Source organism: Mustela nigripes, chromosome 3 (assembly GCF_022355385.1).
Source record: "Mustela nigripes isolate SB6536 chromosome 3, MUSNIG.SB6536, whole genome shotgun sequence".
NCBI classification, from domain to species: domain Eukaryota; kingdom Metazoa; phylum Chordata; class Mammalia; order Carnivora; family Mustelidae; genus Mustela; species Mustela nigripes.
The window spans coordinates 156,326,205-156,352,866 of NC_081559.1; the positions used below are offsets into that span (position 1 = coordinate 156,326,205).

Below are 26,662 nucleotides of genomic sequence, written 5' to 3' on the forward strand. Positions count from 1 at the left end.
CCACCCAGGCGCCCCTAACTAGAACACACATTGTTTAATCTATCCCGCTTGGGAGGATTATACATTTCACAATTTGACCTTGTTGATTTGTATGATTGTCGCTCTCCCAGTCAGTGGAAAAGGACAGTAAGTCCCTACGATGAGTGATGATAGGGAAAATGTATTCAGTAGGCATGGAAGCTCAACTTCAAACAATGCGGAACAGTGAGGAACAAGTTGAGAAGCAACTGCAGTCACAACTGACAGTCTAAACCTTGATTCCTCTTTTAAAGAAAAGGTAAAGGGAAGAAAATCCCACATTAATCCAAAATCACAACCAGAATTAGTGAACAAAATAGCTTCAAATCAAGGGATGGTTCTGATGGTAGTACAGAATATAAGCTTTATGTTGGTCTTCTAAGTCCCACCCACAGCTAACACTTGCTATTATCATCAGCTTTTAAGTCAATTCTCAAAATACTTGTCTACAATGTTTGTCTGTTTTCAAAGACTTGAAAGTGTGAGGATCAAACATGACCAAAATACAAGCCAGAATATAATGGCAGTAAGTGTGTCACCTGTTTTCAAAAACAAATTGATCATATATGGTTCGGACTTTACAAAGGAGATGGCGTTTGAGAATAATATAAATATGTTTATTTATTACATAATAAAGATAAAAAAATTCCCTACCTTTAGGGGGACCTAGGTGGCTGAGTGGGTTAAGCCTCTGCCTTCAGCCCAGGTCATGATCTCAGGATCCTGGGACTGAGCCCCACATTGGGCTCTCTGTTCAGCAGGGGGCCAGCTTCTCCCCTCTCTCTGTTGCTCTGCTTACTTGTGATCTCTCTCTGTCAAATAAATTTAAAAAATAAGTAAATCACTTTTTAAAAATTCCCTATATTTAATAGACGAAAAGCTGAACTGATGCAAAGATTTACTAATTCTGTTCTGTTACTAATAATAAGATGAAGGATTTGATGGGATTTTTTAAAAAATAGACTTTGCCTGCATTTTATTTCAAGTAGGTAAGTCATCAGGGGCTTTTATCTTCTATTCTTCTCATACCTTGGCAGCATATACTATACTTGGCATATAAAAAGCACATGATTAATTTCAAGATAGAAATCTCAGGAATCATCTTCAGCTCATCATGTATCACATCCAATTTGTCACCAGGGGCTATAGATTTTCTCTCCAGCATCCTTTGAGTCCATTCTTCTTGAACATTTTTATTTCCATGCCCTTATTCCAAGTCTTTATTCCTTACCCAGTTTACTACTGTAGCCTCCTAAGCTCCATTTCCATGACTTAACTTCTTAAAACAAAGAAGATTTTATATCACTTCCTAAAAACATCCATTGCATACAGAAGAGATCCTCAAACTTCCAGAGGTGGCAAAAAATCATACCGTTTCTTTGAGAGCATATCGTAAGTAAAAGACCATTTAAGAGGGGTGCCTAGGTGGCTCAGTGGATTAAAGCCTCTGCCTTCGGCTCAGGTCATGATCTCAGGGTCCTGGGATGGAGCTCCACATCAGGCTCTCTGCTAGGCAGGGAACCTGCTTCCCTTGCTCTCTCTCTGCCTGCCTCTATGCCTACTTGTGATCTCTGTCAAATAAATAAATAAAATCTTAAAAAAAAAAAGACCATTTAAAAAAATAAGAGGTCTTTAGGTCGAGGTGAGGCAAACGACGATGAAACAAACCTTCACATTTTGGACTGGAAACTAGCAGTCCATGACTGCAGTGGTAAAATAATCAAGTTATCATCAGAAGTGATCTTTGGACCATGCATTTGGACCATCATTAGAAAATTATGGATTGACCTACTGAAAACTCAGGTATAATGCCTGCTGCAAGGCAACATCTTGAGCACTTAGGATTCTATCTTTTGGGATCATGTATACATTTGGGGGGGGAAGGCCTATTTCTCTCAGAGCAAAATGAGAGATTGAGGGTAAATAAAGTGTTCCACTCTCATTTTTATGTGGAGGTTTCAGGTTTCCAGAGAAGAAGTATGTTTCTACTATGGAACGCAATCATGATTCCATTGATTTCTATGTAAAGATTGAATAATGATCTTTCTCCTTTCATGATTCCCTTTACAGTTTAAGAGGCTGTTTTTCTTCTCTGCACATTGGCAATTAAGCCCTTCAGTCACCTTGAGGTGATTATGAAGGAACTATAGGAGGAGTGGGCATCACCTTAAGACTCTTGAGTTGAAAAACAGTGGGCCTCAATGGCCACTGTATTGTTTCCCAGGAGGTGGAGCTCTTGCAGTAAGGGTCATCTGATAAGGATACTCTGCTATCTGCTGCCCATTACACTGGGTCCTCGCATATCTTGTGGTTTTCAAGGTCCACACATTCTGTTCCTGCTCTGCGTTGATCCGGGTCTTTTCTGGTCTACTGGCAACCTCCACTGTTTCTAACTCCCGGTGCAGTGTTGTTTAAGGGTGAGACATATTTACAGGCAACCAAAGGCATAAAAAGTGTTCCTGGAACTGTTTGTTTGTTTTTTTTTTTTTTTTTAATTTTTATTTATTTATTTGACAGAGAGAAATCACAAGTAGTTGGAGAGGCAGGCAGAGAGAGAGAGAGAGAGAGAGGGAAGCAGGCTCCCTGCTAAGCAGAGAGCCCTATGCGGGACTCAATCCCAGGACCCTGAGATCATGACCTGAGCCAAAGGCAGCGGCTTAACCCACTGAGCCACCCAGGCGCCCTCCTGGAACTGTTTTTTGCACAGCCCTGAAAAGCGATAGCTTCTCTCCAAATATCCTAACTTGACAAAAGGGCTATTAGGAGAATCTTGCTGCCCGCTAAGAATGGGAAGTCCAGAATTACCCGGTGACTTCAGCGAGTTCTGGTGCTCTTTTTCTCTCTCTCTAAAATGAGCATTTTGTCAGTTTTTAAACCTACTTCCGAATACTGTTGGGGGAAAGTTCTGGTGTTTGTCGGAGAATGCCCGATGTAGTAACAAGATCGGGGACACATAGCGCAGTAAGTTGAAACTGTGGTCGGCCGCCGGGGAATATCTAAATGCATCCCGCTCCCCGCATTGACCATGGTATTACTTTTTTTTTTTTTTTTTTTTAAGATTTTGTTTATTTATTTGACAGAGAGATAGAGCGATCACAAGTAAGCAGAGCAGCAGGCAGAGGGAGAGGGAGAAGCAGACTCTTCACTGAGCAGGGAGCCCGATGTGGGACTCGATCCCAGGACCCGGGGGTCCCGACCTGAGCCGAAGGCAGCCACTCAACCGACTGAGCCACCCAGGCGCCCCTTACTCTTTCTTTAAATTGTACCAGGAAATGCGACTGTATGTGTTTAACCAGTCCGGGACGTTATAAACACGGAGTGCCCAGTAGAAGCTTCCTTCGTGGAACGCTCGTGTCGTCGAAAGTGGCCCACTAAACCCCAGCGCCAACCGCGAGCAAGCAGTCCGCCGCCCCGGGGAGCCGCCGAGCGCGCCGGCACCGAGGGCAGCCGCGAGCCGTGCGCTCCGGCGCTAGCTCGCGCCAGCTTTGTGCCTGACACCTCGCCCGACCTCCGCTTCCTCTCGGTCAAACGGGGCGCGGATGCGGTCTGAGTCTGGAAGATGAAACGGATGATTTTGTCTGTGTCGAACGACAAACGCCGTGGAACCCCAGCTAGGCTGTCCAGCCTTCGGAAGGGCGGGGGGGAAGGGGGAGGGTGCGGGCAGCCGGGAGGAGGAGGCGGGGAAGAGGAGGCGGAGAGCGCCGGCCGTGGGCGGGGCCACCCGCGCGGTCGAGTCGTCTTCCTGCCTGCGCAGGCCTGGGCGCGCCAGCAAAACGCTCCGGCCGCCCTCCGCTCCCGGCTCTCTGGTTCCTGGGCCGCCGGGCGGGACGCGGTTGGCCGCGACACCGGAGGGGGGCGGGTCAGGAAGTGGGGGCGCGGCGGCCGGGAGCGGTCTTGGGGCTGCCCAGGGGTTCGGCGACGCGGAGGGCCGGAGACTCCGGGCCGCGCGGGACCCGGAGGGTCACCCGGGCCTCCGCGGAGACCATGGCGGAGGAAGAAGGTGAGGGCTCCCGGGTCCAGCGCGCCAGCTGTCGCTCGTGGTCTCGGGAAAGGGAGGCGGGGGCGCGAGGGGCCCAGAGGCCTGGGCTGCGGGCGGTCAGTGGCCGCGGCTGCGCGAGGGGTGGCTGCGTGGGGGGCCGCGAAGGAGCGGGGCGGCGGCGGCGCGGGGACATTTGGGAGCGGAGTGAATGGCCCGAAGTTCTGTCCGCCTCAGTGGGAAGCAAAGGTGGAACTTAAAGTTGGGAGTGAGGTAGGGAGGGAAGAAGCTGTGTTTGTGTGTTGCGGAGGGAGGGGGGACTCCCCGAGGGGGAGGGCTCCTGGCGGACAGTTAATGGGGTGGGAGGCGCAGTTTGGGTTAGAAGATGGAGGCTTAGGTGCTGGAGTGCATATTTTGAAAGTGATAGTGTTTAACCAAATGCCCTCACTCTGGAGTGCCTTCAGGGGTCTGTGGATCCTGACCAATACAAGGTCCGGGGGTGGGGGGAGCAGCCTCACGCCGAAGGTATGGAAAGAGGCAGGAATTTGGGGTTAACGAGGTAAGATGAATTGGGAGGGGAAACTGAAGAAGGCCAGTTCGTTTATAGGTTAGGGGGAGATGGCAAAGGGCTGAGCGATGTAGGAAGTTTGGGAGGATTAGGAAGCCAGGAGTGCTTTGAGTGTGAAAGTCGCTGGAGAAAGCTTCCCGTGCCCGCACCCGGCCCGTGCTAAGAAAATTAATCTCTTCAGTAATATTTATTCATAGAAAATGATGGGTATGAGAGAAAAATGGGGGAGTTGGAGGAACTTATCAGCTAATGGTAGATATTACAGGAAACATTCATGGCATAATAACTTCATCATTGATACCCGTGCTAGTTTTAGGAACAGATATATATGGTAGTGTGGCTTGACAGAGCAGTTAGATTTTGAATTCTGGGGGAAAAATAACTTTTTACCTTCTTGAGTGCAGTTGTAAATGTGATCTCATTTAGATTTAAACCATATATATATATATATATATTTTAAGATTTTATTTATTTGACAGAGAGAGACACAGTGAGAGAGGGAACACAAGAGGCCGAGTGGGAGAGGGAGAAGTAGGCTTCCTGCCAACCTGTGAGCCCCGATGGGGGTGGGGCTCCAGCCCAGGAACCAGGGACCATGACCTGAGCTGAAGGCAGATGCTTAAGGACTGAGCCACCATGGCGACCCTAGATTTAAATCTTATTGAACCAAGAATGCAAAGAGGGAATTTCAAGAATGCAGTGGAAAGCAATTTTTTTAAAAAGTGTTGTCTGCTCTTTGGTTTGCTGCCTTGTCCCTATGCTCACACTGGTTTCATATTTGACTCCTCTTTCTTGAGTTTTCAGAGTGTTAAAACCTATCTAAAGACACTCTACCTAAAAAGGTCAAAACCAACGCTCTTTTTAGTTGGTAAGGAAGAGTGTAATTCCGTTTGTTACCTTGGTTTTATCTTCTGTTGCAGTAGTTTAAGACATTTCTTTATATTTTTTCTTTTTCTGAGTAGTTGCAAATCTGTGGAGTAAGTTGATAAACTAGCTTGTGTGTTTGCATGAACACTTTTCACGCTTAAGTGAAAGCATGAAAAATTAATAACGCAATACTAAAAGTCTTTAATATTATACATCATGCAAAATGAGAGGTTGTTTTAGGAGATTATTGTTACACTTAATTAAATTAGTGTGATGTGGAACTAATTAAAAAGGCCATACCAGGGGCACCTGGGTGGCTCAGTGGGTTGGGCCTCTGCCTTCGGCTCAGGTCATGATCTCAGAGTCCTGGGATCAAGCCCCGCACGGGCTCTCTGCTCAGCGGGGAGCCTGCTTCCTCCTCTCTCTCTGCCTGCTTCTCTGCCTACTTGTGATCTCTGTCTGTCAAATAAAATCTTAAAAAAAAAAAAAAGCCATACCATTTTGTAAAATTTATTGATGGGATATAAAATGAAAAGTGATTTTTGGTTGTAGAATTACTGATAATCCAAAAGCAAATATATCCTAATATGGAACAATTAATGTATTGAAGTTTTGTTGAAATATAGTTTCATTTGGCAGCTTTTTAATTCCATAAACATTTGGGTGCCTGCTGTGTTAGGTGCTGGGATATAATAATCAACAATAAATGAGTAATTATAGTCTTATTTATTATAATAATGCTAGTAATAATATTTATAGCAGACATATCTGTGTACTAGGCATGATTCTGAGTGCTTTACACTTATTTGGCACTCTATAAATTTTTTTCAAAATACATATTATCTGGGGCACCTGGGTGGCTCAGTCAGTTAAGCGTCTGCCTTTGGCTCAGGTCACCATTCCAGGGTCCTGGAAGACAGCCCTGCATCAGGCTCATTGCTCAGCGGGAAGCCTGCTTCTCCCTCTCCCTCTGCCTGCTGTTCCCCCCGCCTGTACACATGTGCTCTCTCCCTCTGTCAAATAAATAAATAAAAGCTTTAAAAAAAACCCCACAAAATTCATATTATCTTAAAATCAGACTAAATGGTCTATTTTACTTGTATCTAGATATTCCCTATACCCTTTTGCTGATCATTCACATTCACTTGGGTCCTTTTCATTGTCCTGCTGTTACTCCAGGTAAATGATTTTTTGAGAATCTCATCTTGCAAAAAATGTCTTCATTGTTGCAGCAGAGGGTCAGGTTTTTCATACTTATGCTTCTTGAAATAAATGTTAGAGCAGAGAGAAGTGACAGCTTTGAGTAGAGCAGTATTTTTTTTTTTTTTAAGATTATTTATTTATTTATTGACAGAGAGAAATCACAAGTAGATGGAGAGGCAGGCAGAGAGAAAGAGAGAGAGGGAAGCAGGCTCCCTGCTGAGCAGAGAGCCCGATGCGGGATTCGATCCCAGGACCCCGAGATCATGACCTGAGCCGAAGGCAGCGGCTTAACCCACTGAGCCACCCAGGCGCCCCGAGTAGAGCAGTATTAACACTTCATTTGGAAATTGCTGTGTGTTGCCTGGATGGATATTTGCAGGCCTGTTTGTAGCTCTCCTATGTCATGTGAAGATCACTGGACCAGAGCCTGAAATGGCAGATTATTTTTGTGGCTATGTTATCATTTTCAGTTAGTTTGACTTTTTCTTTATAATGCTAAAAATGTAAGAAAGAAAAGGAAACTTAAATTCTATTCTAGAGTTTTCCTATCACACTGGACATGGATCCTACTTAAAAAAACAAATGGTGCCTGGGTGGCTTAGTTCACTGAGGTATTGCCTTCTGCTCAGGTCATGATCTCAGGGTTCTAGGATCAAGCAGGGAGTCTGCTTCTTCCTCTCCCTCTGCCCTCCCTTCCTGCTTGTTCTCTCTCTCTCAAATAAAAAAAATCTTTAAAAACAAACAAACAAACCAAAACCCCCAAGATACCTGCTCGGTATCTTAAAACGTATACCATCTTAGAACCAAGAATTTATAGTGTTATAGATCCTTTATAGATAATTCATTTGTATGGCCCTTTGTTGTTCCTAATACAGATTCTTAAAAAATGACTTTGTGCATCATTTGGGAAGCTGTGCAAAATTTTTGTATGAGCTCTACTGTAAATAGAATCCATTTATATGTACTAAGAATAATTTAATGTCTCTGTAAAGTGATTATTTATGAGGAAAATTTTTAAAAAGGAAAATGATAACTTTTTATAAAGGTTACTTTTTGTGTGATACCCCCTTCCCAGTCTATCTTTATCTTAAATGTGTGCTTTTAGTCTTCCTCTAATAAAAAAGACCTACCTAACCCATTTGTAAACTACTTTAATAGATTTGTTAGCTTATTTTCTGAAATTATCCATTTAAATTTTCAGAAAAATTTTAATACTGTCAATGTGTTTCTCTTGCAAGTGTAATAACTAAGTAATCTTGGAGTTATATCACCCAGTTACTGTATCCTTCCTCCCATCTCCCATCTCTGATTTCATCTTATTTTTTCCTTCCATTCCCCTGTGTTCATCTCTTTTTTGTTTCTTAAATTCCACATACAAGTGAAATCATATGATATTTGTCTTTCCCTGACTGACTTATTTTGCTTAGCATAATACCCTGTCATTCCATTCACATCATTGCAAATGGCAAGATTTCATTCTTTTAATGGTTGAATGATATTCCATTGTGTGTGTATATATATACCGCATCTTCTTTATCCATCCATCAATGGGTATCTGGGCTTTTTCCATATTTTGGCTATTGTAGACATTGCTGTGATAATTATTGGGGTCCATGTGCCCCTAAATCTTCATTTTTGTTGGGTACTTTTAACTTTTGCTTTATTCCAGAGCAGAGAAAAGTTAAAAAGTGTCATGAAAAAGAAATATAGTAATGTCTATTAATTGACCCAGATTTATGTGTAGAAATACTGAAAATCTGGGGCATTTGGGTGGCACAGTCAGTTGGGCATTCACCTCTTGGTTTCGGCTGGGGTTGTGATCTAAGGGTCATGGAATTGTGTCATGTTCAACATGGAGTCTGCTTGAGATTCACTGCCAGTCCCCCAATGTGTGTGCACATGTGCTCGCCCTTTCTCTCTCTCTCTCTCTCTGAAATTTAAAAAAAAAAACCTCGAAATCTGAGGTATGGCTCTTCTAATAATAATGTCGTTTTTCTAATCTGTTCCCTGGCTTTAGTACTTAAGTACAAAATAAATGAAAGTATAGAAATGGATGGAATCCACTAAATATACAGTTTATTTTTTAAAATCATGATTCCAGTTTTAAAGACACTTTAGCAAACTTGAATTTGCTTTGAAGCTATTTAAAAATATATACTTTTTGGTGGGGGGGCACCTGGCTGGCTCAGTTGGAAGAACATGTGACTCTTGTTCTCCACAGTCATGAGTTTGAGCCCCACACTGGGTGTAGACATTCTAAAAAATTTAAAAAATATATATATTTGTTTTTCATTTTCCACAATAAACCTAGAATCGTTCATATGATCATCAGCAGCAGGTTTATTCTCCTTTATTGACTCTTCTTTTTAGACTCAATTCATAGCCTAAGGTCATCCCTAAGATAAAAAAGAAACTCTCCACCACTCTAGTAAGGAGGAAATAAATTCTTGAACCATTTTATAAGCTTGGTAGGACAGTTTGTATCAACAAGACAGTCATAGTCTACCTTATAAAATAATTCTGGGGGCACCTGGGTTGCTCAGTTGGTTAAGCATCTGACTCTTGATCTTAGCTCAGGTATTAATTTCAGGGTCATGAATTCAGCCCCTGTATTGGGCTTCATGATGGGTGTGGAACCTACTTAAAAATAAAAAGAGGGGGCACTTGGGTGGCTCAGTTGGTTAAGCATTTGCCTTTGGCTCAGGTTATGATCCTGGGGTCCTGGGATTGAGCCCCCCATTGGGCTTCCTGCTTAGTGGGGAGCCTGCTTCTCCCTCTGCTGCTCTCCCTGCTTCTGCTTTTTCTCTTTGTCAAATAAATAAATAAAATATTTTTTTTAAAAAAGGATAATTAACTCTAGGAAGGAAAAGTAGTTAGGTTGAATATATAATTTTTTAAAATATTTTTATTTATTTATTTGACACACAGAGAAATCACAGTTAGACAGAGAGGTGGGCAGAGAGAGAGGGGGAAGCAGGCTCTCCGCTGAGCAGAGAGCCTGTTGGGGGACTCAATCCCAGCACCCTGAGATCATGACCTGAGCTGAAGGCAGAGGCTTAACCCACTGAGCCACCTGGGTGCCCATATATATAAATTTTTGTTTCATTTGGAATTTAGTTTACTGGTTTGGAGCTACTTTCTGCTTTTTATTTTTTATCAGACATAAAACAATAGTCTAATATTGGGAGATTTTCTGACAGTTTTCTGCATATAGGGATATGCCTATTTCAAATATCTAAATCTATAAGACTACAGTGATAAAACTATATAGCACTGTGAAATTCTGCAGAATTTGCAAGAGGTTTTTTTTTTTCATTTTTTCATTTTACTTTATTTATTTTTTTAAGATTTTGTTTATCTGACAGAGAGAGACACAGTGAGAGAGGGAACACAAGTACCAGGAGTGGAAGAGGGAGAAGCAGTCTTCCTGCATGCGGACTCAATCCCAGGATCCTGGGATCATGACCCGAGCCAAGGGCAGATGCCCAACGACTGAGCAGCCCTGGCACCCCTTTGCAGGATTGTTTTAAAAATGAAGTATAATTTTATGATCAGTGTATTTGTTATATTCAGATTAAAAAAAATTGTTAATCCTTGAATGATGAGTGTGATACTCAGGTAATTAGAATAATATGCTAATATATTTTTTCAAAATATTTTATTTATTTATTTGATAGACAGACGGAGAGGGAATACAAGTAGGGGGAGTGGGAGAGGGAAAAGCAGGCACCCCGCCAAGCAGGGATTCTGATTTGGGTCTTGATCCCAGGATCCTTGGATCACAACCTGAGCCCAAGGCAGATGCTTAACAACTGAGCCACCCTGGCACCCCTATGTTAATATGTTAAATAACATCTTGTTCCCTAGTCATTCTGGAAGGAGGTTTACTTATTTTGGAATATTTTGAAAATAACATTATTAGAGCTTGTTGATTTATCAGTAGGACTCTGAAGGCACAGGTGGAAGGCAGAACCTAAATTTCTGTCTGTATGAAAGACAGACTGTCTAAATGAATAATTTATTTAATTGTGAAGAAAGTTAATCTTTGATACTAAAAGGTCTCTGTGTGACTTTTGCCTTAGTATAATAAAAGTGGATTAGTTTGGGTTATAGATTAGAACAACGTGGTACACATTTTGCAATAACACATTAAATTTTTTAAGGACCAACAGTAGAACTGCGCCAAAGAAAAAAGCTGAAGTCTTCAGAAAATAAGGAATCTGTCAAAGAAGAGAAAATCAGTGACACTCCAATTCCTGAAAGAGCTCCAAAACGTAAGTTAGATAAATTTGGAGTTTTTGTGCTACCATAAAAATGGCTTTTTGTATACTAGGTATTATATTTTATATTAATATTTTAAATGCGTATACCTGTTTTGAGATTAATTACATGGTATTATCAGTCAGCTTTGGTTTTGCTGTAGAACAAACCCTAAATCTCACTGGTTTACAAAAAATGCTTATTTCTGACTAATGTTTCATGTTGTGGCTTCAGGTTGGTTGGTGTAGCTTCATGTGTCGTGAAGGAACAGCCCCTAGTTGGAATTTTTTTTTTAAGACAGAGGAAAAGAACAGGAGAATAGGCAGAGTCATGCAATGTCTCTTAAATTTTCTGCTGAACTGACACTCAGTCACTTGTACTCAGATTCTATCTGTGACCCAAGGAAGCATATAAACAATCCAGACAGTGAAATTGAGAAGTATACCCTGATTACAGGGAGGAATTGCAAGTCACATGGTAGTGGGGAGAGAGATCAATAATCTTTTTGTAAGAAAGGACAAAATAAGTGGGAATAATAATATAACTCTCTACCACATTCTTTCCTTTTGGTCATAAATATTTACTTTTCTCCCTCAACCAAAGTACACTCACTACCTCTCTGACCGCAAGGAAGATACTCAGTCTTACTAGTTCTGGAAGCAGTCTTGAGGCCAAAGGTCGTCCTATCTACATCAGGGCCAGGTATGAATCATTCTGGTCCATATATCTATGAATTAAAAAGGTAAGTTATGTGCTCTGTGAGGGGTTTCCAAGACCACCCCTATGTTTGGTGATTAGTGAGAAGGACTCATAGGTCTCAGAATAGTTATAGCTATGATTTATTATAGTAAACAGCTAAAAGAAAATCAGCAAAAGGAAAAGGCCTAGGGCTAAAGTCTGTAAGAACTAGGCTTAAGCTTCACTGATTATTTTACTAATGGATTCACACAGGTTGTGCTTAACTACTTCAGCGTCAAATTGGGACATTTGTCAAGTTTTGTCTACCAGGAAAGCTTATTAATGACTGCATGTAGTTTTTTGTTTTTTTTTTTTAAGATTTTATTTATTCATTTAGTGAGAGAGCATGAGCAGGCGGAGATGCAGAGGGAGAGGGAGACTGAGAAGTAGACTCCCCACTGAGTCTACGCCCCAATGCAGGGCTTGATCCTAGGATGCTGAGATCATGACATGAGCTGAAGGCAGAGACTGAACCTTCTGAGCCACCCAGGCACCCCTGCACAGAGTTGTTTGTTTATTTTTTTTCTTAAGATTTTATTTATTTATTTGACAGACAGAGATCACAAGTAGGCAGAGAGGCTGGCAGAGAGAGAGGAGGAAGCAGGCTCCCTGCTCAGCAGAGAGCCTGATGCGGGGTTTGATCCCAGGACCCTGAGATCATGACCTGAGCTGAAGGCAGAGGCTTTAACCCGCTGAGCGACCTAGGCACCCCCTGCACAGAGTTTTTATTGGTGGCTGGTCATGTACCCTTTACCTACCACAAACCAAAACTGGATCTCCAGAAGGAAAGTAGCGAGCATAAACCACATCATTTGTACAAATAGGTCAGATACAGTAAACTAACTGGTAAGAGAATGGTGGGAACCTTTCTGAAGTCCAAATTTCCAGATTCCAACAAAGGCCCTACCTTGCAAGCAGGCCTTTCTCCATAAGGCAGTTGCAGGGCTGTTATGTTAGCTTTTCTGCACATGTCCCCCTCCCAGGATATATTGTTGGACAGGATATATCCTGTCCCTCCCAGGGACAGGATAAGCAAAATAAAGGCATTCCATGCTTCCATTCAGAAAGAAGAAGAGTGAGAGAGAGATCAGTCACTGGTCCATAGCAGTTATGAAATTTCATAACTGCTATGGATAAATATGAGGGCTCCTTATCCCGGGTAGGGATGTTTCTTTATTAAGCCCTAGTTGTTTTCCTTGGAAGTAGCTTCCCAGTTCAGTGTTCTCTGTGGTCCTTGACTCCACCCTCTGGAGGTCCTTCCTTTTCTATTAAACTACTGAACTGTGTATGAAGATGGCTCTGGAGAACATGCTGTCCTTAGAGGCTGAAAGCCTTCTCATGCTTCCCGCTGAGTAGAGAGTTGAAGGCCTATTTTTTAAAAAAAAAGTTTTAAATTTTTTGAGGATTTTATTTTTTAGAGAGAGAAAAAGAGGACAGACAAGTAGGGGGAGCGGCAGGCAGAGGGAGAAGCAGGCTCTTGCTGAGCAAAGAGCATGATGTTGGACTTGATGCCAGAATCCTGGGCCAAAGGTAGATACTTAACTGACTGAGCCAACCAGACGCCCCTGAAGGCCCATTTATATATATATTTCTCAAGTAAGATAAAGGCAGTAGATCATCTGTAGAGCTAGTTCAGGGGCTAGCAGCAAGGAAATTTTTTTGGAAGCTAGAAAAACAATAATCCATATTATGCAGTGATAAAACATTTTATGAAACCATTTCTTATGAATTTGTTGCAATTTTTATACTACTTTTTTTTTTATTATTTTAGGTAACAAGATTGTAAAATAGGATGTTACTAGAGTGCCTTGGTTATCAGCTACATTTGATTACATCTCTTTGATTAAAGAAATGAATTTAGAACAGAATTATCCTATTTGCAAGCAGGAAAATAAAGGATCCAGAATTTCTGGGACTTGTAGTGTTGAGTTAGAACTGTCTATTTTAGCTAGCAAAATCCAGAAAATTGAGAAATACCTTGAGCAATAAAGGTGAATGACTAGGATGAATCCTCAGGGCAAGGCTGTCGCAGAGTTTGTTAAAATATATGGATGGATGAAGATATTTCCTAGTAAATCTTTTCAGTTGGACAAAGTATTCAGGGAAAATAACACAGCGTGTGGTTCCACAGTAGCCTAATAAGCTCAAAATACATGTATTTAAACCTTTTCCGAGACTCATCTAGGAAAAAAATTATAAGTACAATAGTCCTTCCTATCCAGTAGTTTCACTTTCCATTATTTCAGTTTTCTGTGTTCACCACAGTTTAGAAGCAGATAATCCCACGTTCTGACGTGTTGTCAGAAAGTTAATAGTAGTGTAACACTACCTCAGGATACCTATGCCATTTTCCTCACTTCATCTCATCACGTGGGTGTTTATCATGTCCCATCATCACAAGGTAGGGTGAGTACAATACAATAAGATGTTTTGAGAGCCAGAGACCATGTTCCCGTGACTTTTATTACAACATATTGTTATAGTTGTATTTTATTATTAGTTATTGTTAATCTCACTGTGTCTAACTTTATAAATTAAACTTTATCTCAGTTACATATGCATCAGAAAAGCATAATATAACTAGGGTTCAGTACTATCCACAGTTCCAGTCACCCATTAAGGATTTTGGAACGTTATGCCTTGCACACAAGGCAGGGGAGGAATTCTGTATAGTTGGAACAAAGAGCTGACTAGAATCAAGTAGGTAAAAAGCTGACAAGATTGTTCTTTACAAAAACAAGTGATTTGCTTTTTAAAAATTAAGGTACAGGCATACCTCCTTTTATTGTGCTTCACTTTATTGTGCTTTGCAGATATCTTTTTTTTTTTTTTAATGAGTTGTAGGTTAGTGGCAACACTATGTTGAGCAAGTCTGACAGCACCATTTCCAACCCCATTTGCTCATTTCCTGTTTCTGTGTCATATTTTGGTAATTCTCATAGTAGTTCACACTTTATTATTATATCTTGTAGTGATCTGTGGTCAGTAATTATGACTTAATGATAGCTCAGGTGATGTTAGTATATTTTAGCAATGAACTGTTTATTAAGATATGTATTTTTTTTTAAAGACATAATGCTACAGTATAGTGTAAACTTAACATTTATATAATTAGGAAACCAAAAAATTCACTTAGTACGGTTATGGCAATATCTGCTTGATTGCAGTAGTCTGGAACTGAGCCTGTACCATCTCTGAGGTATACTTCTATAATTAGCTTATAGTAAAAATGCACAGACTCTTAGGCATTTCATTAAATGAGTTTTGACACAGGAGTACAGTTGAAACATGATACAGAACATTTCCATTAACCTGGAAAGTTTCTTTGTACCCCCTTCCAGATTTTCCCTATTCCTCCCCACCCCTGAAGACAATCACTCTTTTTTTTTTTTTTTTAAAGATTTATTTATTTATTTATTTGACAGACAGAGACCACAGACATATTTATTTATTTGACAGACAGAGATGACAGAGAGGCAGGCAGAGAGGGGAAGGGAAGCAGGTTCCTTGCTGAGCAGAGAGCCCGATGTGGGGTTCAGTCCCAGGACCCTGAGATCATGACCTGAGCTGAAGGCAGAGGCTTTAACCCACTGAGCCACCCAGGTGCCCCAACCACTCTTTTTTTAAAAAGACTTTATTTATTCATTTATGCAAGAGAAGGAGCAGCAGCAGGCAGAGGGAGAAGCAGGCTCCCCACTGAACAGGATGTGGGACTCAATCCCATACTGTGGGATCTGAAAGCAGCCACTTAACCTACTGAGCCACCCAGGTGTCCCAGTAACCACTCTTCTTATTAATTAGTTTTGCATGTTGTAGAATTTCTGGTAAATGGAATTGTATAACATGTATGCTTTTGTGTCTGGATTTTTTCACTTAGCTCGGCTAAGTGAATCATTTTGAGATTCATTCATGTTGGTATAATTTTTTATCTCTTCTGTTCTTGTTGGACATTTGAGTAATTTTCAGTATTTATTTATTTATTTTTATTTTAAGATTTTATTTATTTAATTGACAGAGAGACAGTGGGAGAGGCAACATAAGCAGGGGGTATGGGAGAGGGAGAAGCAGGCTCTTTGCTGAGCAGGGAGCCTGGTGTGGGACTTGTTCCCAGGACCCTGGAATCATGACCTGAGCTGAAGGCAGACGCTTAATGACTGAGCCACCCAGGTGCCCTAATTTTCAGTATTTAGCTATTAAGAATAAGGCTTCTGTGAACACAGTTCTACAGATCTTTTTGTGGGCATTTGTTTTTTTATTTCTGTTAAGTGAATATCGAAGAGAATTGCCTGCTAAGCTTTTAGGAGAGATGTACCGTTAAAAGAACTATCAGCCTAGATTAAAAAGGATTTAACTATCCAGGTCTTAAAATGATACACACATGCAGGAAACAAGCTAAATAAGCTGTTCCTAAGGTGTCTTTCTTGAGAAGGAGTGAGTGGTTTGCCTTTGGAGTGAAGTGAATATTTGTGACAAATGGGACAGACCCTGATAGACTCTTTTATTTGCAAGTATTTTCTCCTTTCCCTAAAGTGAATTATCCATTTATTCCCATTGCCATGTCATTTGGAGTGCATCTCTGAGGCAGTGTATACTTTGTTCCCTCATTGTCAGGCTTACTGATGTGACTCGCCTGGACCAATGGACTGTCTGTGGAAGTAGCATGTTCTAGTTTTGACCAGAAACTGTAAGAGGCATTATATTCTCTGCCTGTTTTCCTGCCTTTTTAAAAAAAATTTTTTTTTAAGATTTTATTTATTCAGGGGATGCCTGGGTGGCTCAGTGGGTTAAAGCCTCTGCCTTCAGCTCAGGTCATGATCCCAGGGTCCTGGGATTAAGCCCCGCATCAGGCTTTCTGCTCCCCAGGGAGCCTGCTTCCCTTCTCTCTCTGTCTGCCTCTCTGCCTACTTGAGATCTCTGTCTGTCAAATAAATAAATAAAATCTTAAAAAAAAAAAAAAGATTTTATTCATTCATTTGACTGAAAGAGAGAGAGAGAGAGAGCCGAAGCAAGGGGAGTGGCAGGCAGAGGGAGAGAGAGAAGCAGGCTCCCCACAGAGCAGGGAGCCTGATGTGGGGCTCCATCCCAGGACCCTGGGATTATGACCTAAGCTGAAGGCAGATGCTTAAATGAATGACTGGGCCATCCAGGCGTCCAGTTCTCCTGCTCTTACCCTCTTTCATGAGAATAGCTACTGACCCCAATCTGGGACTCTGAAGAAGATACAAAAAGAGCCACAGCTAATCTAAAGTGTGGAATTGGGTGAAGAGTCACTATGGGCCCCAAACCCACAAGTAGCATAAGTGAGAAATAAACCTGTATTTTGTAAGCCACTAGTGGTTTGGGGTAATTTTTTTTTTTTTTAATCATAGAAAAGCTTACTAATAGAGTGGTCATTTAAAACATTTTGGAAAATACAAGAAAGATAATTAAACAATCTAGAGCTAACTACTATAAAATAGTATTTTCCCCCTGAATACAAAAACATATTTTTTTTATTTCTAGAGATGTGGAAAATAGAGAAATGTGTTATAAAATAAAATGTATAAATAATTCCAGTAGATCGAACAAAAGTTTTGGCAAGTTTTACTTACATTTTTTTCAGTGCCCTTATACTTTTCTTTTCTTTTTTTTTTCCTTTTTGTGAAATGGAATCCTACATTTCTTTTCCTAATATGTCCTTAACTTTTTCCTTTGCTTTAAATGTTACCTAACTATGCCCTGTATTGTTGATACTGATATTTATTTAGTGCTCTTTTTTTCTTATTCCATATTTGACTCTTCACAATAAACTTTGAAAACACCATATTTAGTATTAAGGTAAGGCATTTATATGTAGGATTTGATTTACATACTTTTTGTAATAACCCCTGACAATTAGGATTAACTTGCCATTATCTAAAGAATTAATGAGCAAAAAATTATTCCAGAGAATTAATGGGGAAAAAAACCCAAACAAACCAGGACACATGTTCGGAAACTTTGAAGCACCTTTGCCAAACTGCCACCATTGATGTTTTTTACCAGCTTTTTATAGCTCATATTGTGTTAACATTGCTTTAATTAACTATCTTATGTATTTTTGCATGTATACTTCTATATCTCAACAATAGTAGTATTTGCTGAGCTCTTACTATGTGCCAGGCCATGCTTTTGAAAGCAGTAATTTTAAAACAATTGTATCATACTGATACTAATATTTGATTTATTGGGTAGTGTTTTTCAAGCATTTTCAATGTAATTCTTACTGACAGTCATATCTAACTGCTTTGTCTACTAATGTCTCTATGTGTTCCATGAAAACTAATATTTATTAAATAATATTTTGAAAATGGCTTAGATTTTAGTTTAGCTAACCTCATAAATCAGCAAGTTGAGTTTTACAGATCATTCAGTAATCAAACATTGGGCTTTGGGGCCTTAGGCCTGTGCTTGTTATACCTAATAGCTAGAGTAGAGCAGGATTAAATCATCCTGTGTGTAGAAAATTCACATGTGTCTTATGTTATTCATCAAGAAATAGTTACATATAGGGCGCCTGGGTGGCTCAGTGGGTTGGGCCGCTGCCTTCGGCTCAGGTCATGATCTCGGGGTCCTGGGATCGAGTCCCGCATCGGGCTCTCTGCTCAGCGGGGAGCCTGCTTCCTCCTCTCTCTCTCTGCCTACTTGTAATCTCTCTGTCAAATAAATAAATAAAATCTTTAAAAAAAAAAAAAAAGAAATAGTTACATATATATAATAGTTGCATATGATGTTTTAAATATATAAACAATTAAAAATGATTGAATTACATATATTTTAAATGGCTGTAATCTATAGTATGTAAATTATTCCTCAGTAAAGAAAAAAATTCCTTGATAGGAAATGCTATTGATAGTAACCCACTGAGCCACCCAGGCGCCCGAGTAGTAGGCTTTAATTTTTGAAATCTTTTTTGGTTTATAGAACTGGACAGATAGTGCAGAGTTCCCTTCTTACACCCTCCTTCTGCCCACACATAGAATTTCCCCTTTTATTAACATTTTGTATTAGTATGGTATTTTTGGTACACTTAAGGAACCAGTATTAATACACTATTTTTATTTTTTATTTTTTTTATTAACATATACTATATTATTTTCCCAGGGGTTCAGGTCTATGAATCATCAGGCTTACACAGCACTCACCATAGCACATACCCTCCCCAATGTCCACATACCCTCCCCAAGGTCCCTACCCCGCTACCCTCCAGCAACCCTCAGTTTGTTTCGTGAGATTAAGAGTCTCTTATGGATTGTCTCCCTCGCAACCCATGTATTTTCATTTTTTCCCTCCCTAACCCCCATGACCCCCCACCCTGCCTCTCAAATTCCTCATATCAGAGAGATGATATGATAGTTGTCTTTTTCTGATTGACTTATTTCACTTAGCATAATACCCTCTAGTTCTATCCATGTAATTGCAAATGGCAAGATTTTGTATCTCTTGATGGCTGCATAGTATTTCATAATACACTATTTTTAAAAAAGATCCATACTTTATTCAGATTTGCTTAATTACCAAATGTCCTTTTGCTGTTCCAGGATCCCACATGAATGACATTTAGTCAGCATGTCTCCTTAGACTCTTTTGGGTGTGGCAGTTTTTAAGGTTTTCCTTGTTTTCGGTGACCTTGACAGTTCAGAGGAATACTGGTCAGGTATATTTAGCATGTCTTTCTTTTGAAATTTGTCTGCTGTTTTTCTCATTAGACTGGGGATATAGGTTTTGGGGAGGAAGAACACAGAGTTAGAATGCCATTTTCCTCACATCAAGCGTATATACTACCTTTTAATTACTTTTTAAAAATAGAAGTGGATTAATATAAATATCATCTACATCTGATTACTTTTAATATGCTTTTTCAGATGTATTATTTCAGCGCTTTGCAAAGATTTTCATTGGCTGTCTTGCAGCAGTTACTAGTGGTATGATGTATGCTCTCTATTTATCAGCATACCATGAACGGAAATTCTGGTTTTCCAACAGGCAGGTAAGAAGAAAGAATTTTGAGCATATGGAAGTTGTTTGAGTATTTAACTTTAAATAATGTATTTTTCAGGGAGCCAAACTGTATGTGTAAGTATGACAAGTGCTTTCTTATGTACAGTCATTAGACACAAAATGGTGTAGGAGCTATTTTGAGAACACAGTCAAAACATCAACCTTGAAAAATGTAATACAATGTATTTCCAGGCCATGGAATAAAAACTATGAGGATGCTTTTTATTTATTGTGCTACTAATCTATCAGGGGCTTTTAATGACAGTGAAATGTTACCAAGTTTAGTCATACTTTTACTAGTTTTGGTAGTTTACATTTCAAAACCATTTCAGTAGTAAAATATTTTAATTTTTAGATTACATGATTAGAATGTTTTGGGGGTATGGAAATGATTAACATACATGACAGTATTTATTAAGATGTCTCTACATATTAGTATGTTTAATGTCTGGTTTTAAATCATGTGTATTCCACAGACCCTTTAGTCACTGTAGTTACTTACATAACTCATAATTTAGCCTTTGAGTAAATTTGTTCTCAGACTTTCCTTCACAATCAGATATACTTTTCATGGATTGATAAGGTTCACAGAGTTACCACTTGACTCTAAAGAGTTTTGTTTTCTTTTTTAGTCCAAACTGTTTTGTTGTTGTTCTTATTTTTGAGCAGCCATTGATTGACCTCATCCCACCAAAACATTTAGCTGAATAATTGCCTGTATTGATTTGACAAAAGCTATTATTGTAGCATATCCTATTTCCTTGATAATACTGGATGTACAATAGAACCATCTGATGAGCTTTTAAAAAGTTCACATATTCTTAGGTGGGGTAGCGGGAAGTATCTAGGATCAGTGTTTTAAAATATGTCCAAGCAATTCTGTTGGGTAAGCAGTATTGAGAACAACCAAAGATTTGAAAATATAGAAGGCATGCATCAAAAAATACTGTGTTTTTTATAAGACTGTATGATTTAGGAACATTGACTTTACCTGGGAGCTTTTTTAGATTTGCAGATTCTCGGGGCACCTGGGTGGCTCAATGGGTTAAAACCTCTGCTTTCGGCTCAGGTCATGATCCCAGGGTCCTGGGATTGAGCCCCACATCGGGCTCTCTGCTCTGCAGGGAGCCTGCTTCCTCCTCTCTCTCTCTGCCTGCCTTTCTGCCTACTTGTGATCTCTGTCTGCCAGATAAATAAATAAAATCTTTAAAAAAAAAAAAAAAAGATTTGCAAATTCTCAGGCCCCACTTTAGAATCAAAATCTAATCGGAGATCTTTTTTTTTTTTAAGATTTTTTTATTTAGCAGAAAGGTAGTGACAGAGCACAAGCATGCAGAGTGGTGAGGGAGAGGGAGAAGCAGGTTTTCCACTGAGCAGGGAGCCCGATGTAGTGCTCGATTCCAGGACCCCAGGATCATGACCCAAGCCGAAGGCAGCCACTTAACCCACAGAGCCACCCAGTTGCCGCTAATTAGAGATCTTTTAATAAGATGTCTGAAACTCATATGCACATTAAATTTGAGAAGCAGTGATCCAAAGTTCATATCTTTGAAATCTTAGAAACAAATCTGTTTCCATTCATAAAGAATCATTTTAAGGAAATTTACCTGATTTTTGTTGTTAAGGAAATTTATTTTGATCAATAAGTTCTAAATGGGGAAAAAAGTCACTGGTCAAATAGATCTAGAAAAAGTCTCCTCCTAGAGATTCACAGTTGCATAAGACATACTGATACTCTAGGAAGTCTTAAAGAAACCCGTTTTCTTGAATGCTGCCTTTGCACAACTTATTTAACTATAGAACTCTTTATGTGGGTAAGAACTCTTTAAATGGGTAATACCCATTTATATCTCAGGAAATTCTGTTAGCCAAACTTAGGAAAAACTGCTCTGATACCTTTTACATTAATTGATAAATGTTATGCATGAAAATAAAGGAGTTTCATTTTCAGAGACTATAGATTTACAAAAGCTTGATTTATCATGAAATGTGCAAGGTTTTTCATGGTTTTTGAATTACCTATATTGCCCAATTTTTTAATAATAATTTTTAAAAAGGTTTATTTATTTTTAGAGAGCAAGAGAGAACATGAGTTGGGTGGTGAGGCAAGGGTGAGAATCACAGACTCCCTACTGAGCGTGGAGTCTGATGTGGAGCTGGGCTTAGTCTCACGACCCTAATAGGTCATGAGCCTTCTCATGACCCCTTAGGTCATGATCTCTCAGGAGATCATCTCATGACCCCTCAGGTCATGCTCAGGACCTGGGCTGAAATCGAGAGTCAGACGCTTAACTGACCAAGCCACTCAGGCACACTGTATAACTCTATTTTAGGAACTTAAGATTTGCCTCTGTGTCTGGAATTTCTTTTGAAAAGCACTGATTAGGTGTTCTTGCTATAGAAAAGAGTTAAGGGCTTATTGTTCTAGATATTTAAGGAAGTAGAAAAGCAATAGAAAATACTGATTTCTTCTTAAAATTTTTTTTTTATTATGGACTTTAACACTTCAACCATTTTTTTTTTAGGATTTTATTTATTTATTTGATAGAGATCTCAAGTAGGCAGAGAGGCAGGCAGAGAGAGAGACAGGAGGAAGCAGGCTCTCTGCCGAGCAGAGAGCCCGATGCGGGGCTCGATCCCAGGACCCCAGGACCATGACTTGAGCCGAAGGCAGAGGGTCCAACCGACTGAGCCACCCAGGCGCCCCTCAACCATCATTTTTTATTACCTGCCTTACTATTCTTGCTGTCCTTAGAGCATTTTTTCTGGCTTTCCTTCTAGATTTTCCTTATATATAATAAGGTAAATGCCTTATGAGCTACAATCCATTTTAAACCTTAGGTGTTTCTTTCTTTCTTTCTTTCTTTTTTTTTAAAGATTGGTTTATTTGAGAGAGAGCATGTGAGCAGGGAGAAGGGCAAAGAGAGCAGAAGAGAATCTCAAGCAGACTCTGCTGAGCACAGAGCCTGATGCAGGGCTTAGTCTCAGGATTCTGAGATCATGACGCAAGCCCAAATCAAGAGTTGGACATTTAACTGACTGAGTTACTCAGGTGCCCCAAACCTTAGGTGTTTAATTAAAATAATTGTCAGATTATTGAAAAGTTTAACTCCTTAATGTGGCCACTAGTGATTAAAGAAAAATTCAAGCATGTTTCTTTGAATAAAAGGATAAATAGCATTAATTTAGAAGATGAAGAGAAAGAAGATTGCAGGTGAAATTTAGGATACTGGTATTTAAGTAATCATTTCATTTTCTTTTAGGAACTTGAACGAGAAATCACATTTCAAGGTGACAGTGCCATTTATTACTCTTATTATAAAGATATGTTAAAAGCGCCCTCATTTGAAAGAGGTATGATAACCACATTTGTTTTTTTGTTTGTTTGTTTGTTTTTTAAACTGTACCAACATGGGGCTTAAGCTCAGGACCCTGAGGTCAAAAGTCGCATGTTCTACCGATTGAATCAGCTGCGTACCCCCCACATTTGTTTGTTTGTTTGTTTTTAAGATTTTATTTTATTTGAGAGAGAGAGAGCACAGGATGGGAGTGGGTCGGAGGGAGAGGCAGACTTCCCTGCTGAGCAGGGGGTACGATTTCTGGACTCCATCCTGGGACTCCAGGGCCATGACCTGAGCTGAAGGCAGTCACTTAACCAGCTGAGCCACTCAGGTGCATATATATATATATATATATATATATATATATAAATTTTTTTTTTTAAGATTTTATTTATTTATTTGACAGAAAATCACAAGTAGACGGAGAGGCAGGCAGAGAGAGAGAGAGAAAGAAGCAGGCTCCCTGCTGAGCAGAGAGCCCGGTGCGGGACTTGATCCCAGGACCCTGAGATCACGACCTGAGCCGAAGGCAGCAGCTTAACCCACTGAGCCACCCAGGCGCCCCACATTTATATTTTTAATAACAATGCTTCTCTAAAATAAAACATTGTTCTACTATGTGGGAATCCTTGAATTTGGAGATTTGTCTTAGAGTACAAGTATTACTCTCTTATACTTAATAAAAGCATTGGAAAAATGAGGCACACTCAGTGTATTTTACTTTGAGATTTTTCTTGGTAATTAGTAAATATTTAAAATATTTAATGATCTCTGAATGACATGTTTAATTATTGTAAAGCAGAATAAATAATCTGGAGAAAAATTTTTCTGTCTTTAGGTGTTTATGAATTGACACACAATAACAAAACTGTATCTCTGAAGACTATAAATGCAGTGCAGCAAATGTCTCTGTATCCAGAACTTATTGCCAGTGTTTTATATCAAGCAACTGGTAGCAATGTATGTTTTCTTTTGACTTTAATATTTATTTTCTTACATATTTGTAAATAATTAAAATTATGTAATGTCACTATATTATCTCCTCTTTTTTCCCCCCCAATTAGGAGATTATTGAGCCAGTTTATTTCTATATTGGCATTGTTTTTGGATTGCAAGGAATATATGTTACTGCTTTATTTGTTACAAGTTGGCTTATGAGTGGAACATGGCTAGCAGGAATGCTTACTGTTGCATGGTTCATTATTAACAGGTAAGAAATGGTTTTTATTTTTTTGTTTTTATTTTTATTTTTTTTTAAGATTTTTATTTATTTATTTGTAAGAGAGAGAGAGCGAGAGCGAGCACAGGCAGAGTGGAAGGCAGAGTCAGAGGGAGAAGCAGGCTCCCTGCGGAGCAAGGAGCCCGATGTGGGACTCGATCCCAGGATGCTGGGATCATGACCTGAGCCGAAGGCAGCTGCTCAACCAACTGAGCCACCCAGGCGTCCCAAGAAATGGTTTTTAAATTGAGTTTTACAGTTTTATTTTTTTATGGCTGTGGTATTTGGTTCTAAAAATGCCACCCCCCCAAATATTCCACACCCTAATCCCCACCTGTGCATAAGATGAGATATCATTCCTGTGATTGTTATGTTAAATGGCACAGTTGATATTAAAGTAGGAAGATTTCCTAGTGGACCTGATCTAATCAACCATATGAGCCCTTAAAGGTGGAGATCTTTTTACATCTGGTGCAGAAGGGCAAGTCAGAGATATTTGAAGCATGAGATGGATTGCTGCGCCGTTGCTGTGAAGTGAGGAGGAAATGAATTTTGCCAATAACCAGTGACCCTGGGAAGGACCACGAGCCCTGGGATGAGAACAGCAACCCTGGCTGATGTTTTGATTTTAGCTTAGGGAGACCCTGAGCAGAATATTCAGAAATACTGGGGTAGGTTTGTGAGCTAATAAATTTATGTTGTTTTAAGTCTATACTTGTGTGGTCATTTGTCATGCAACACAAAGTATATGAAGTATAATACATCTACCTTACATCTCTCTTTTATCAGACATAGTAACATTGGTATACATGGTTGTGCCCTTTCTTTCCTCTTTTATTTAAAACTGAAGACATTATTTTGTGAAAAGGAAAGGCATCACATATATCACTATTAAGTTAATCACCACAGATAAGGAGTCTATATTAATCTATCACAGAGTGCTCTGAATGAATAAACCCATCCCTTTTGGTAATCAAAGCATCCCCCTTTCTTTAATTGTGAGTAAAAAGAGGGTAGGCAGTGGGTCTTTAGAAATGGAGGGCTGATTTGAGACCTAAAAATTTTCTTGGCATTGGTCAGTGTCTAAAGTTTAGTTTTAAAGGATGGATATTCTTTCTTTCCATTATACTTTTCTCCCCTAACACTTATCATGACTAAGTTTTTAAAAATGAAACATTCTGTCACAACATTTTCTTTTGGCAATTGCTAAATAAAAAATACACTACTTTCAAATTATTGAGACTCAGCATTAAGATCTATAGCTCTTACTGGGCTTTGTTTATATTTAGAGTCACATGTTGCCAGTGATTTGATAAAAAGGATTTTTAAAAAATCTTCTTTAAGGGCACCGGGGTGGCTCAGTCGGTTAAGCGTCTGGTTAAGGGTATGACTCTTGATTTCAGCTCAGGTCGTAATTTTAGGGTCATGAGATTGAGCCCTGCTTCAGACTCTGTGCTCCTGCCCATTTTTTTTTTAAATAAGCTCTATGCCCAATGTGAGACTTGAACTTAAGACGTGTGATCAAGAATCCAGTGCTCTATTGACTGAGCCAGCAGGTGCCCCTCCTTAATTCTGTTTAAGCCCTCCATAATCCCTTTTTTTTTTTTTTAATTGAAGAGACCAGTTAGTTGTCCTACAGAATGTCCCACCTTATGGATTTATTTCTCTTTTTGCTTTCTTGTGGTGTCATCTAGCTCTTTCCTCTTTGTGTTTCTGTAATCTGGAAGTTATATCAAAGGCTTGATGAATTCAAGAGAACAATTCTAGTTAGAATGTATCATAGATAAAAAAAAAAAAATCTTAGATGATGGGTTTTTCATGTTCCAAGATATTAAAAGTTACATGGTGTTTATGTGGCCTACCTCTACTGAGTCTGAGATTGACTGTTGGTTTGGGGGACGACAGATCTCTTCATTGACTAGTATGACTAGAATATAATTTGTGTGGTGTTTGGGGTACCACATGAATGTCCATTTTAACATTAACCATTTACCTAAGGGTTGTAACTCCAGTTGCTAATCTTTGCTGAAATTAGTGATTACATCAGGGTTTATTAAATTATATTTTTCTTTTTTTAAAGATTTATTTATTTTAGAGAGAGAGAGTGCAAATAAGAGGGGGAGAGGCAGGGGGAGAGAGAGGAAGCAAGGGAGCCCAACTTAGGGCTCAATTCCAGGACCCCAAGATCATGACCTGAGCCAAAAACAAGAGTTGGATGCTTAACCAACTGAGCCAACCAGGTGCCCCTTAAATTACATTTTTCTGTTTTCATTAGCTATATTCTTCATTCTTAAAAGGTAGAGTTTTTCTTTATTTTCTTTATTGTTTTTTTTTTTTTTAAGGAGGCTCCATCCCCAAAACACAGGGTATGAACTTAAAATCCTAAGATCAAGAGTTGGATGCTCTACTGACTGAGCCACCCGGGCATCCCTAGAGTATTCATCCCTAGAGTA

At 39.6% G+C, this 26,662-nt stretch overlaps 1 protein-coding gene across 5 annotated transcripts in view; it reads left to right on the forward strand.

Moving 5' to 3' along the window:
* Positions 1-3,819: 3,819 nt before the first annotated feature.
* The window catches only part of DPY19L4 (dpy-19 like 4), a 68,458-nt gene continuing 45,615 nt past the window's right edge, over positions 3,820-26,662 (forward strand). Inside the window, exons 1-6 of one of the 5 annotated variants that reach the window (XM_059394876.1) lie at positions 3,820-4,018; positions 10,796-10,906; positions 19,514-19,638; positions 22,913-23,003; positions 23,829-23,950; positions 24,055-24,200. In XM_059394876.1, the coding sequence (XP_059250859.1) occupies positions 4,003-4,018; positions 10,796-10,906; positions 19,514-19,638; positions 22,913-23,003; positions 23,829-23,950; positions 24,055-24,200 (611 nt within the window). In that variant the 5' untranslated portion in view covers positions 3,820-4,002. Of the gene's footprint in view, positions 4,019-10,795; positions 10,907-11,495; positions 11,635-19,513; positions 19,639-22,912; positions 23,004-23,828; positions 23,951-24,054; positions 24,201-26,662 lie in introns of those variants that run through there. The other 4 variants (XM_059394877.1, XM_059394878.1, XM_059394879.1 and 1 more) reach the window with 4 other exon arrangements.